At 40.5% G+C, this 13807-nt stretch overlaps 1 protein-coding gene across 1 annotated transcript; it reads right to left on the reverse strand.

Annotated features, from left to right (window-relative positions):
- Positions 1 to 12363: 12363 nt before the first annotated feature.
- Positions 12364 to 13428, reverse strand: LOC148435675 (G protein-coupled receptor 4). The gene has a single exon (XM_088465656.1). The coding sequence runs from the start codon at positions 13426 to 13428 to the stop codon at positions 12364 to 12366; it is 1065 nt and encodes a 354-aa protein (XP_088321782.1).
- Between the last annotated feature and the right edge of the window lie 379 nt (positions 13429 to 13807).

Genomic DNA, 13807 nt, shown 5'->3' on the forward strand with positions numbered 1-13807 from the left:
AGCATATACAGGACCAGCGATCACAGTAACCCATTATATGTGTCATACATAGTGTATTGTGTGTCATAATTCCAGCATATACAGGACCAGTGATCACAGTAACCCAATATATGTGTCATACATAGTGTATTGTGTGTCATAATTCCAGCATATACAGGACCAGCGATCACAGTAACCCATAATATGTGTCATACATAGTGTATTGTGTGTAATTCCAGCATATACAGGACCAGTGATCACAGTAACCCAATATATGTGTCATACATAGTGTATTGTGTGTCATAATTCCAGCATATACAGGACCAGCGATCACAGTAACTCATTATATGTGTCATACATAGTGTATTGTGTGTCATAATTCCAGCATATACAGGACCAGCGATCACAGTAACCCATTATATGTGTCATACATAGTGTATTGTGTGTCATAATTCCAGCATATACAGGACCAGCGATCACAGTAACTCATTATATGTGTCATACATAGTGTATTGTGTGTCATAATTCCAGCATATACAGGACCAGCGATCACAGTAACCCATTATATGTGTCATACATAGTGTATTGTGTGTCATAATTCCAGCATATACAGGACCAGTGATCACAGTAACCCATTATTTGTGTGATATATAGTGTATTGTGTGTCATAATCCCAGCATATACAGGACCAATGATCACAGTAACCCATTATATGTGTCATACATAGTGTATTGTGTGTCATAATCCCAGCATATACAGGACCAGTGATCACAGTAACACATTATATGTGTCATACATAGTGTATTGTGTGTAATACCAGCATATACAGGACCAGTGATCACAGTAACCCATTATATGTGTCATACATAGTGTATTGTGTGTCATAATTCCAGCATATACAGGACCAGCGATCACAGTAACCCATTATATGTGTCATACATAGTGTATTGTGTGTCATAATTCCAGCATATACAGGACCAGTGATCACAGTAACCCATTATATGTGTCATACATAGTGTATTGTGTGTCATAATTCCAGCATATACAGGACCAGCGATCACAGTAACCCATTATATGTGTCATACATAGTGTATTGTGTGTGATAATTCCAGCATATACAGGACCAGCGATCACAGTAACCCATTATATGTGTCACACATAGTGTATTGTGTGTCATAATTCCAGCATATACAGGACCAGCGATCACAGTAACCCATTATATGTGTCATACATAGTGTATTGTGTGTATAATTCCAGCATATACAGGACCAGCGATCACAGTAACCCATTATATGTGTCATACATAGTGTATTGTGTGTATAATTCCAGCATATACAGGACCAGTGATCACAGTAACCCATTATATGTGTCATACATAGTGTATTGTGTGTCATAATTCCAGCATATACAGGACCAGCGATCACAGTAACCCATTATATGTGTCATACATAGTGTATTGTGTGTCATAATTCCAGCATATACAGGACCAGTGATCACAGTAACCCATTATATGTGTCATACATAGTGTATTGTGTGTCATAATTCCAGCATATACAGGACCAGTGATCACAGTAACCCATTATATGTGTCATACATAGTGTATTGTGTGTCATAATTCCAGCATATACAGGACCAGAGATCACAGTAACCCATTTTATGTGTCATACATAGTGTATTGTGTGTCATAATTCCAGCATACACAGGACCAGTGATCACAGTAACCCATTATATGTGTCATACATAGTGTATTGTGTGTCATAATTACAGCATATACAGGACCAGCGATCACAGTAACCCATTATATGTGTCATACATAGTGTATTGTGTGTCATAATTCCAGCATATATAGGACCAGTAATCACAGTAACCCATTATATGTGTCATACATAGTGTATTGTGTGTCATAATTCCAGCATATATAGGACCAGTAATCACAGTAACCCATTATATGTGTCATACATAGTGTATTGTGTGTCATATATCCAGCATATACAGGACCAGTGATCACAGTAACCCATTATATGTGTCATACATAGTGTATTGTATATCATAATCCCAGCATATACAGGACCAGTGATCAGAGTAACCCATTATATGTGTCATACATAGTGTATTGTTTGTCATAATTCCAGCATATACAGGACCAGTGATCGTAGTAACCCATTATATGTGTCATACATAGTGTACTGTGTGTCATAATTCCAGCATATACAGGACCAGTGATCACAGTAACCCATTATATGTGTCATACATAGTGTATTGTGTGTCATAATTCCAGCATATACAGGACCAGTGATCACAGTAACCATTATATGTGTCATACATAGTGTATTGTGTGTCATAATTCCAGCATATACAGGACCAGCGATCACAGTAACCCATTATATGTGTCATACATAGTGTATTGTGTGTCATAATTCCAGCATATACAGGACCAGTGATCACAGTAACCCATTATATGTGTCATACATAGTGTATTGTGTGTCATAATTCCAGCATATACAGGACCAGTAATCACAGTAACCCATTATATGTGTTATACATAGTGTATTGTGTGTCATAATTCCAGCATATACAGGACCAGTGATCACAGTAACCCATTATATGTGTCATACATAGTGTATTGTGTGTCATAATTCCAGCATATACAGGACCAGTGATCACAGTAACCCATTATATGTGTCATACATAGTGTATTGTGTGTCATAATTCCAGCATATACAGGACCAGTGATCACAGTAACCATTATATGTGTCATACATAGTGTATTGTGTGTCATAATTCCAGCATATACAGGACCAGTGATCACAGTAACCCATTATATGTGTCATACATAGTGTATTGTGTGTCATAATTCCAGCATATATAGGACCAGTGATCACAGTAACCCATTATATGTGTCATACATAGTGTATTGTGTCATAATTCCAGCATATACAGGACCAGTGATCACAGTAACCCATTATATGTGTCATACATAGTGTAATGTGTGTCATAATTCCAGCATATACAGGAGCAGTGATCACAGTAACCCATTATATGTGTCATACATAGTGTATTGTGTGTCATAATTCCAGCATATACAGGACCAGTGATCACAGTAACCCATTATATGTGTCATACATAGTATTTTGTGTGTCATAATTCCAGTATATACAGGACCAGTGATCACAGTAACCCATTATATGTGTCATACATAGTGTATTGTGTGTCATAATTCCAGCATATACAGGAGCAGTGATCACAGTAACCCATTATATGTGTCATACATAGTGTATTGTGTGTCATAATTCCAGCATATACAGGACCAGTGATCACAGTAACCCATTATATGTGTCATACATAGTGTATTGTGTGTCATAATTCCAGCATATACAGGACCAGTGATCACAGTAACCCATTAAATGTGTCATACATAGTGTATTGTGTGTCATAATTCCAGCATATACAGGACCAGTGATCACAGTAACCCATTATATGTGTCATACATAGTGTATTGTGTGTCATAATTCCAGCATATACAGGACCAGTGATCACAGTAACCATTATATGTGTCATACATAGTGTATTGTGTGTCATAATTCCAGCATATACAGGACCAGTGATCACAGTAACACATTATATGTGTCATACATAGTGTATTGTGTGTCATAATTCCAGCATATACAGGACCAGTGATCACAGTAACCCATTATATGTGTCATACATAGTGTATTGTGTGTCATAATTCCAGCATATACAGGACCAGTGATCACAGTAACCCATTATATGTGTCATACATAGTGTATTGTGTGTCATAATTCCAGCATATACAGGACCAGAGATCACAGTAACCCATTATATGTGTCATACATAGTGTATTGTGTGTCATAATTCCATCATATACAGGACCAGTGATCACAGTAACCATTATATGTGTCATACATAGTATATTGTGTGTCATAATTCCAGCATATACAGGACCAGTGATCACAGTAACCCATTATATGTGTCATACATAGTGTATTGTGTGTCATAATTCCAGCATATACAGGACCAGTGATCACAGTAACCATTATATGTGTCATACATAGTGTATTGTGTGTCATAATTCCAGCATATACAGGACCAGTGATCACAGTAACCTATTATATGTGTCATACATAGTGTATTGTGTGTCATAATTCCAGCATATACAGGACCAGTGATCACAGTAACCCATTATATGTGTCATACATAATGTATTGTGTGTCATAATTCCAGCATATACTGAACCAGCGATCACAGTAACCCATTATATGTGTCATACATAGTGTATTGTGTGTCATAATTCCAGCATATATAGGACCAGTGATCACAGTAACCATTATATGTGTCATACATAGTGTATTGTGTGTCATAATTCCAGCAGATATAGGACCAGTGATCACAGTAACCCATTATATGTGTCATACATAGTGTATTGTGTGTGATAATTCCAGCATATATAGGACCAGTGATCACAGTAACCATTATATGTGTCATACATAGTGTATTGTGTGTCATAATTCCAGCAGATACAGGACCAGTGATCACAGTAACCCATTATATGTGTCATACATAGTGTATTGTGTGTCATAATTCCAGCATATACAGGACCAGTGATCACAGTAACCCATTATATGTGTCATACATAGTGTATTGTGTGTCATAATTCCAGCATATACAGGACCAGTGATCACAGTAACCCATTATATGTGTCATACATAGTGTATTGTGTGTCATAATTACAGCATATACAGGACCAGTGATCACAGTAACCCATTATATGTGTTATACATAGTGTATTGTGTGTCATAATTCCAGCATATACAGGACCAGTGATCACAGTAACCCATTATATGTGTCATACATAGTGTATTGTGTATCATAATTCCAGCATATACAGGACCAGTGATCACAGTAACCCATTATATGTGTCATACATAGTGTATTGTGTGTTATATATCCACCATATACAGGACCAGCGATCACAGTAAGCCATTATATGTGTCATACATAGTGTATTGTGTGTCATAATTCCAGCATATATAGGACCAGTGATCACAGTAACCCATTATATGTGTCATACATAGTGTATTGTGTGTCATAATTCCAGCATATACAGGACCAGTGATCACAGTAACCAATTATATGTGTCATACATAGTGTATTGTGTGTTATATATCCACCATATACAGGACCAGTGATCACAGTAACCCATTATATGTGTCATACATAGTGTATTGTGTATCATAATTCCAGCATATACAGGACCAGTGATCACAGTAACCCATTATATGTGTCATACATAGTGTATTGTGTGTCATAATTCCAGCATATACAGGACCAGTGATCACAGTAACCCATTATATGTGTCATACATAGTGTATTGTGTGTCATAATTCCAGCATATACAGGACCAGTGATCACAGTAACCATTATATGTGTCATACATAGTGTATTGTGTGTCATAATTCCAGCATATACAGGACCAGTGATCACAGTAACCCATTATATGTGTCATACATAGTGTATTGTGTGTCATAATTCCAGCATATACAGGACCAGAGATCACAGTAACCCATTATATGTGTCATACATAGTGTATTGTGTGTCATAATTCCATCATATACAGGACCAGTGATCACAGTAACCATTATATGTGTCATACATAGTATATTGTGTGTCATAATTCCAGCATATACAGGACCAGTGATCACAGTAACCCATTATATGTGTCATACATAGTGTATTGTGTGTCATAATTCCAGCATATACAGGACCAGTGATCACAGTAACCATTATATGTGTCATACATAGTGTATTGTGTGTCATAATTCCAGCATATACAGGACCAGTGATCACAGTAACCTATTATATGTGTCATACATAGTGTATTGTGTGTCATAATTCCAGCATATACAGGACCAGTGATCACAGTAACCCATTATATGTGTCATACATAATGTATTGTGTGTCATAATTCCAGCATATACTGAACCAGCGATCACAGTAACCCATTATATGTGTCATACATAGTGTATTGTGTGTCATAATTCCAGCATATATAGGACCAGTGATCACAGTAACCATTATATGTGTCATACATAGTGTATTGTGTGTCATAATTCCAGCAGATATAGGACCAGTGATCACAGTAACCCATTATATGTGTCATACATAGTGTATTGTGTGTGATAATTCCAGCATATATAGGACCAGTGATCACAGTAACCATTATATGTGTCATACATAGTGTATTGTGTGTCATAATTCCAGCAGATACAGGACCAGTGATCACAGTAACCCATTATATGTGTCATACATAGTGTATTGTGTGTCATAATTCCAGCATATACAGGACCAGTGATCACAGTAACCCATTATATGTGTCATACATAGTGTATTGTGTGTCATAATTCCAGCATATACAGGACCAGTGATCACAGTAACCCATTATATGTGTCATACATAGTGTATTGTGTGTCATAATTACAGCATATACAGGACCAGTGATCACAGTAACCCATTATATGTGTTATACATAGTGTATTGTGTGTCATAATTCCAGCATATACAGGACCAGTGATCACAGTAACCCATTATATGTGTCATACATAGTGTATTGTGTGTCATAATTCCAGCATATACAGGACCAGTGATCACAGTAACCCATTGTATGTGTCATACATAGTGTATTGTGTGTCATAATTCCAGCATATATAGGACCAGTGATCACAGTAACCCATTATATGTGTCATACATAGTGTATTGTGTATCATAATTCCAGCATATACAGGACCAGTGATCACAGTAACCCATTATATGTGTCATACATAGTGTATTGTGTGTTATATATCCACCATATACAGGACCAGCGATCACAGTAAGCCATTATATGTGTCATACATAGTGTATTGTGTGTCATAATTCCAGCATATATAGGACCAGTGATCACAGTAACCCATTATATGTGTCATACATAGTGTATTGTGTGTCATAATTCCAGCATATACAGGACCAGTGATCACAGTAACCCATTATATGTGTCATACATAGTGTATTGTGTGTTATATATCCAGCATATACAGGACCAGTGATCACAGTAACCCATTATATGTGTCATACATAGTGTATTGTGTATCATAATTCCAGCATGTACAGGACCAGTGATCACAGTAACCCATTATATGTGTCATACATAGTGTATTGTGTGTCATAATTCCAGCATGTACAGGACCAGTGATCACAGTAACCCATTATATGTGTCATACATAGTGTATTGTGTGTTATATATCCACCATATACAGGACCAGCGATCACAGTAACCCATTATATGTGTCATACATAATGTATTGTGTGTCATAATTCCAGCATATACTGAACCAGCGATCACAGTAACCCATTATATGTGTCATACATAGTGTATTGTGTGTCATAATTCCAGCATATATAGGACCAGTGATCACAGTAACCATTATATGTGTCATACATAGTGTATTGTGTGTCATAATTCCAGCAGATATAGGACCAGTGATCACAGTAACCCATTATATGTGTCATACATAGTGTATTGTGTGTGATAATTCCAGCATATATAGGACCAGTGATCACAGTAACCATTATATGTGTCATACATAGTGTATTGTGTGTCATAATTCCAGCAGATACAGGACCAGTGATCACAGTAACCCATTATATGTGTCATACATAGTGTATTGTGTGTCATAATTCCAGCATATACAGGACCAGTGATCACAGTAACCCATTATATGTGTCATACATAGTGTATTGTGTGTCATAATTACAGCATATACAGGACCAGTGATCACAGTAACCCATTATATGTGTTATACATAGTGTATTGTGTGTCATAATTCCAGCATATACAGGACCAGTGATCACAGTAACCCATTATATGTGTCATACATAGTGTATTGTGTGTCATAATTCCAGCATATACAGGACCAGTGATCACAGTAACCCATTGTATGTGTCATACATAGTGTATTGTGTGTCATAATTCCAGCATATATAGGACCAGTGATCACAGTAACCCATTATATGTGTCATACATAGTGTATTGTGTATCATAATTCCAGCATATACAGGACCAGTGATCACAGTAACCCATTATATGTGTCATACATAGTGTATTGTGTGTTATATATCCACCATATACAGGACCAGCGATCACAGTAAGCCATTATATGTGTCATACATAGTGTATTGTGTGTCATAATTCCAGCATATATAGGACCAGTGATCACAGTAACCCATTATATGTGTCATACATAGTGTATTGTGTGTCATAATTCCAGCATATACAGGACCAGTGATCACAGTAACCCATTATATGTGTCATACATAGTGTATTGTGTGTTATATATCCACCATATACAGGACCAGTGATCACAGTAAGCCATTATATGTGTCATACATAGTGTATTGTGTGTCATAATTCCAGCATATATAGGACCAGTGATCACAGTAACCCATTATATGTGTCATACATAGTGTATTGTGTGTCATAATTCCAGCATATACAGGACCAGTGATCACAGTAACCCATTATATGTGTCATACATAGTGTATTGTGTGTTATATATCCAGCATATACAGGACCAGTGATCACAGTAACCCATTATATGTGTCATACATAGTGTATTGTGTATCATAATTCCAGCATGTACAGGACCAGTGATCACAGTAACCCATTATATGTGTCATACATAGTGTATTGTGTGTCATAATTCCAGCATGTACAGGACCAGTGATCACAGTAACCCATTATATGTGTCATACATAGTGTATTGTGTGTTATATATCCACCATATACAGGACCAGCGATCACAGTAAGCCATTATATGTGTCATACATAGTGTATTGTGTGTCATAATTCCAGCATATACAGGACCAGTGATCACAGTAACCCATTATATGTGTCATACATAGTGTATTGTGTGTTATATATCCACCATATACAGGACCAGCGATCACAGTAAGCCATTATATGTGTCATACATAGTGTATTGTGTATCATAATTCCAGCATATACAGGACCAGTGATCACAGTAACCCATTATATGTGTCATACATAGTGTATTGTGTGTTATATATCCACCATATACAGGACCAGCGATCACAGTAAGCCATTATATGCGTCATACATAGTGTATTGTGTGTCATAATTCCAGCATATATAGGACCAGTGATCACAGTAACCCATTATATGTGTCATACATAGTGTATTGTGTGTCATAATTCCAGCATATACAGGACCAGTGATCACAGTAACCCAGTATATGTGTCATACATAGTGTATTGTGTGTCATAATTCCAGCATATATAGGACCAGTGATCACAGTAACCCATTATATGTGTCATACATAGTGTATTGTGTGTCATAATTCCAGCATGTACAGGACCAGTGATCACAGTAACCCATTATATGTGTCATACATAGTGTATTGTGTGTCATAATTCCAGCATGTACAGGACCAGTGATCACAGTAACCCATTATATGTGTCATACATAGTGTATTGTGTGTTATATATCCACCATATACAGGACCAGCGATCACAGTAACCCATTATATGTGTCATACATAGTGTATTGTGTGTCATAATTCCAGCATATACAGGACCAGTGATCACAGTAACCCATTATATGTGTCATACATAGTGTATTGTGTGTCATAATTCCAGCATATATAGGACCAGTGATCACAGTAACCCATTATATGTGTCATACATAGTGTATTGTGTATCATAATTCCAGCATATACAGGACCAGTGATCACAGTAACCCATTATATGTGTCATACATAGTGTATTGTGTGTCATAATTCCAGCATATACAGGACCAGTGATCACAGTAACCCAGTATATGTGTCATACATAGTGTATTGTGTGTCATAATTCCAGCATATATAGGACCAGTGATCACAGTAACCCATTATATGTGTCATACATAGTGTATTGTGTGTCATAATTCCAGCATGTACAGGACCAGTGATCACAGTAACCCATTATATGTGTCATACATAGTGTATTGTGTGTCATAATTCCAGCATGTACAGGACCAGTGATCACAGTAACCCATTATATGTGTCATACATAGTGTATTGTGTGTTATATATCCACCATATACAGGACCAGCGATCACAGTAACCCATTATATGTGTCATACATAGTGTATTGTGTGTGATAATTCCAGCATATACAGGACCAGCGATCACAGTAACCCATTATATGTGTCATACATAGTGTATTGTGTGTCATAATTCCAGCATATACAGGACCAGTGATCACAGTAACCCAGTATATGTGTCATACATAGTGTATTGTGTGTCATAATTCCAGCATATATAGGACCAGTGATCACAGTAACCCATTATATGTGTCATACATAGTGTATTGTGTGTCATAATTCCAGCATATACAGGACCAGTGATCACAGTAACCCATTATATGTGTCATACATAGTGTATTGTGTGTCATAATTCCAGCATATACAGGACCAGCGATCACAGTAACCCATTATATGTGTCATACATAGTGTATTGTGTGTCATAATTCCAGCATATACAGGACCAGTGATCACAGTAATACATTAGATGCGGTATTAGGACCATCCTGTCTGAGCTGAATGTTATTATTTCATAATTTAGGCTCCATTCCAGAGCATGGGAGCGAGTCTGGGGGGAGCAGCATTAGAACCTAGCGCTACCGTGGACATATATGTACATCTCGTCATGCACTGGATAGTGTATTATTATATGATATTAATAATTAACCCTATTGATGGTCTATAACAGTGCATGTTTTCCAGATCTTCTAGTTGGTGCACTGGTGTAATTATTACTGGCTGACACATGTTAAAAGATCCACACGTAGTGCTAATTGTTTCATTTGTGATACTGAGAAGGGGGGTTTCCAGGCACCCAGAAACCCCCCCTGCGTTTGCCTATGAATTGATTATGGCCATACCCGGAAACCTTTCTCCGCTCTGTCACAGAAGGGGGAAACTGCCTGCACCCTCACCTGACAAATGGGCACTACCCAGACTGGCACCGCTCTCCCTGATGTGTGACCCCAGAGCTACACTTTCTGTCATCATCATTATTGGATTTGTTTTATTATCATGTAACCAGATAAATAATTACAAACACCAGCAACATATTCCCAACATCTGCAGTTTATTAATCAGCCAGACTGAAAACACGTTCAGCACCATTTCTGAATGATTTCCTGAGTAAGTGGCTCTGCTCTGGCACATTCAGGGAGTCAGGGAGAGATGGGATTAGAACATCCGACACAACAGACAGATAATATCTCCGCTTCTACACACTAAAATCATGTTTGGTTCCACACGCCATGTTTTCCACTTATCTTATTTCTCTGTATCCTCCCTCTAAGAGTATCTGCACAAACCATGGTGCCATGTAAGGGGGGCAGATACATTCATATTACTGCATGTGGGGTAAATACCGGCTGCTGGTGCATGTAGCCCACACACGCTGGACAGCTTTATTATTACTCTACAATTTACATCTCGGCTTGGACCATACTATACTATACTCCCGGAAGTCGCGGGAGGCTCCCCATTTGTCGAGTAGCCCCCGTAAGTGTAGGCAGACCTCCTGCATGGTGAGGCGGGCAGGATGGGGCGATGTAATGGGGCATTCGCATGTCCGCAAGGAAGGGGCAGGGCTACACGGCGTGATTTGCATCATTTTGTCCCGCCCCCTCGTCGCGCCGCCCCCCCGTGCAGTACAGCGCGGTGTTAGCAAGACGCAATTACTGGCTCTAACTCTATTCCCAATTCTGGATCAGGCTCTGAGCCCCATAAGCTTGCACTCTATTAGTGTTTAATCTCTCTATATTGCTTGTCAGGATTCTGTGCTGCAGTGGAGGCTCCGGTACAGGTATACTGGGGAGGTTTGGGGTGACGCGGAGCCGTTCTGGTGAGGACAGAGCACTTTGTTCTGCTGAGTGCTGGGTCACATTTAGCAGACTTGGGAGCTGTGTGTGTCTATAACAGCCGGCTCCCCCATCAGTAACAGCTGTGTACCCCACACACCCCCCTCTGCTGTTCCCATGTAACTCGATTGCCCCAGAAGCCTCCGGATCTCTCTGCGTAACAGACTGACTCAACACACAGATGGCAGCCAGATCTGCAGAGCGTTACCGCTCCTCAAAGTATTGTTCTACCTGCAGCACATCGTTCCCGGTACTGCCTCTAAGCTCACATAGTGACAGCGTCCCACCTTTATATCCCCCCACAGCCGGACATTGCTCCTAATAACAGACACGTTATACTGGAAGATATCAGATCCATTTATTATCCAGAACAACAGAACCTCCTCCCTGCCCCCCTGCTTACACTATAAAGCTGCCCCCTCTCTCACCCATTTCCACCATCCTAAGTTCTTCTCCATGGCCAGCGACCCCTCTGCCTTCATTCACTCGACCACGCCACCCAGCTCCGTCCTTCCCCATTGCCCATGCCACCACCCTGCCTATTGCTTTAGCCACCTCCCCTCTGGCACCAGGGCATGCCAGGCAGTAAAGGGCAGGATCTGCCAGACAGTTGAGAGTGGCCATTGCCAGTGATGCGTGATAAGCTGGAAACAGTCTCTCCTCCAGCGCACAGCTTTCACCCGCTGCTACTGAGCCCCCTCCAATCAGAAACACCAAACTGCGCAGGAGCAACAGAGCATGGTAGGGCCCATAACACAGGAGCGCCACACAGGGAAGCCCCAGAGCCAGGCGGCGCACCCTCCTCTTCTCTCTCCGCTCGCAGGAAGCGCTCCCCCGCAGAGCTCGCAGGAGCCCGGCATAACACAGAAGCATTATGCCCCAGGGCAATAAAAATCCAGCTAGTACCCTCCCCACATTAGCGAGGGCATCTCCTTTTCCAGAAAGTGGGTAGCTCTCGTAGCAGAAGGTGTGGTTGTAGCGGTCCTGGGTGAGGGCATCCCTAAACAAGGGAGGGGCGTTAGCTGCCAGTTCTAGGACCCACACCAAGGCGGAGACAGCAGCAGCAGAGCGAATGGGCCTGGCACCAGGGAATCGCAGGGGGTGCGCCACAGCTAGGTACCGGTCAGCGGAAACACAGGACAGGAAGGCAGCGCCCACATACAGATTGGTATAGAAGATAAAACCAAAGAGGCGGCAGGCGCCCTGGCCGTAACCCCAAACGTCCCTCCGTAAATAGTAGTCTGTCCAAGGTGGCAGCGCACAGATGAGGAGGAGGTCCGAGAGGCTGAGGTTCAGGAGGTACACTCCAAGTTCTTTCCCTTTCTGTACCTGGAGCCAGGCTGCCCAAAGTGCCAGCAGGTTGGCTGGAAGCCCGACCACAAAAACCACAGCATAGAGCGATGGAGGCAGGATACCGTCCAGGTCGGAGTCCACATTGCAGGCCTCCGGGGTGACGTTAGACATGGCTGATGGAGCTGCTACGTGAGAGCTTCTCCCCGGGGTCTCCTCTCTCTGTTCCGTCCTCTTCCCCTCCTGCTGCCACCTTTCCCCCTCCCCTGGTGGGGGGCTGAGTGCTGCTCGGGGGCTCAGGAGGGCTGCACATTTTGGCTCATGACTTTGGCATGCGTCTGCGGGGAGGGAAAGAAGCATTGTCATGTGCTGCCCAATGCATTGTACCCCTAGTGCCAGCAGCTGGCAGAGCGCAGTGCCATACTCAGGGACAGGTGACCTGCGAGGGCACAGGGGTATGGGGAGCAGTGTGCAGGCACTGAAAGGAACATATAGGGGGCAGGATAGGGACATGAAGGTCTATTTACTAAGCCTTGGATGGAGATAAAAGTAC

Source organism: Taudactylus pleione, unplaced genomic scaffold (assembly GCF_031769625.1).
Source record: "Taudactylus pleione unplaced genomic scaffold, aTauple2 ptg002108l, whole genome shotgun sequence".
NCBI classification, from domain to species: domain Eukaryota; kingdom Metazoa; phylum Chordata; class Amphibia; order Anura; family Myobatrachidae; genus Taudactylus; species Taudactylus pleione.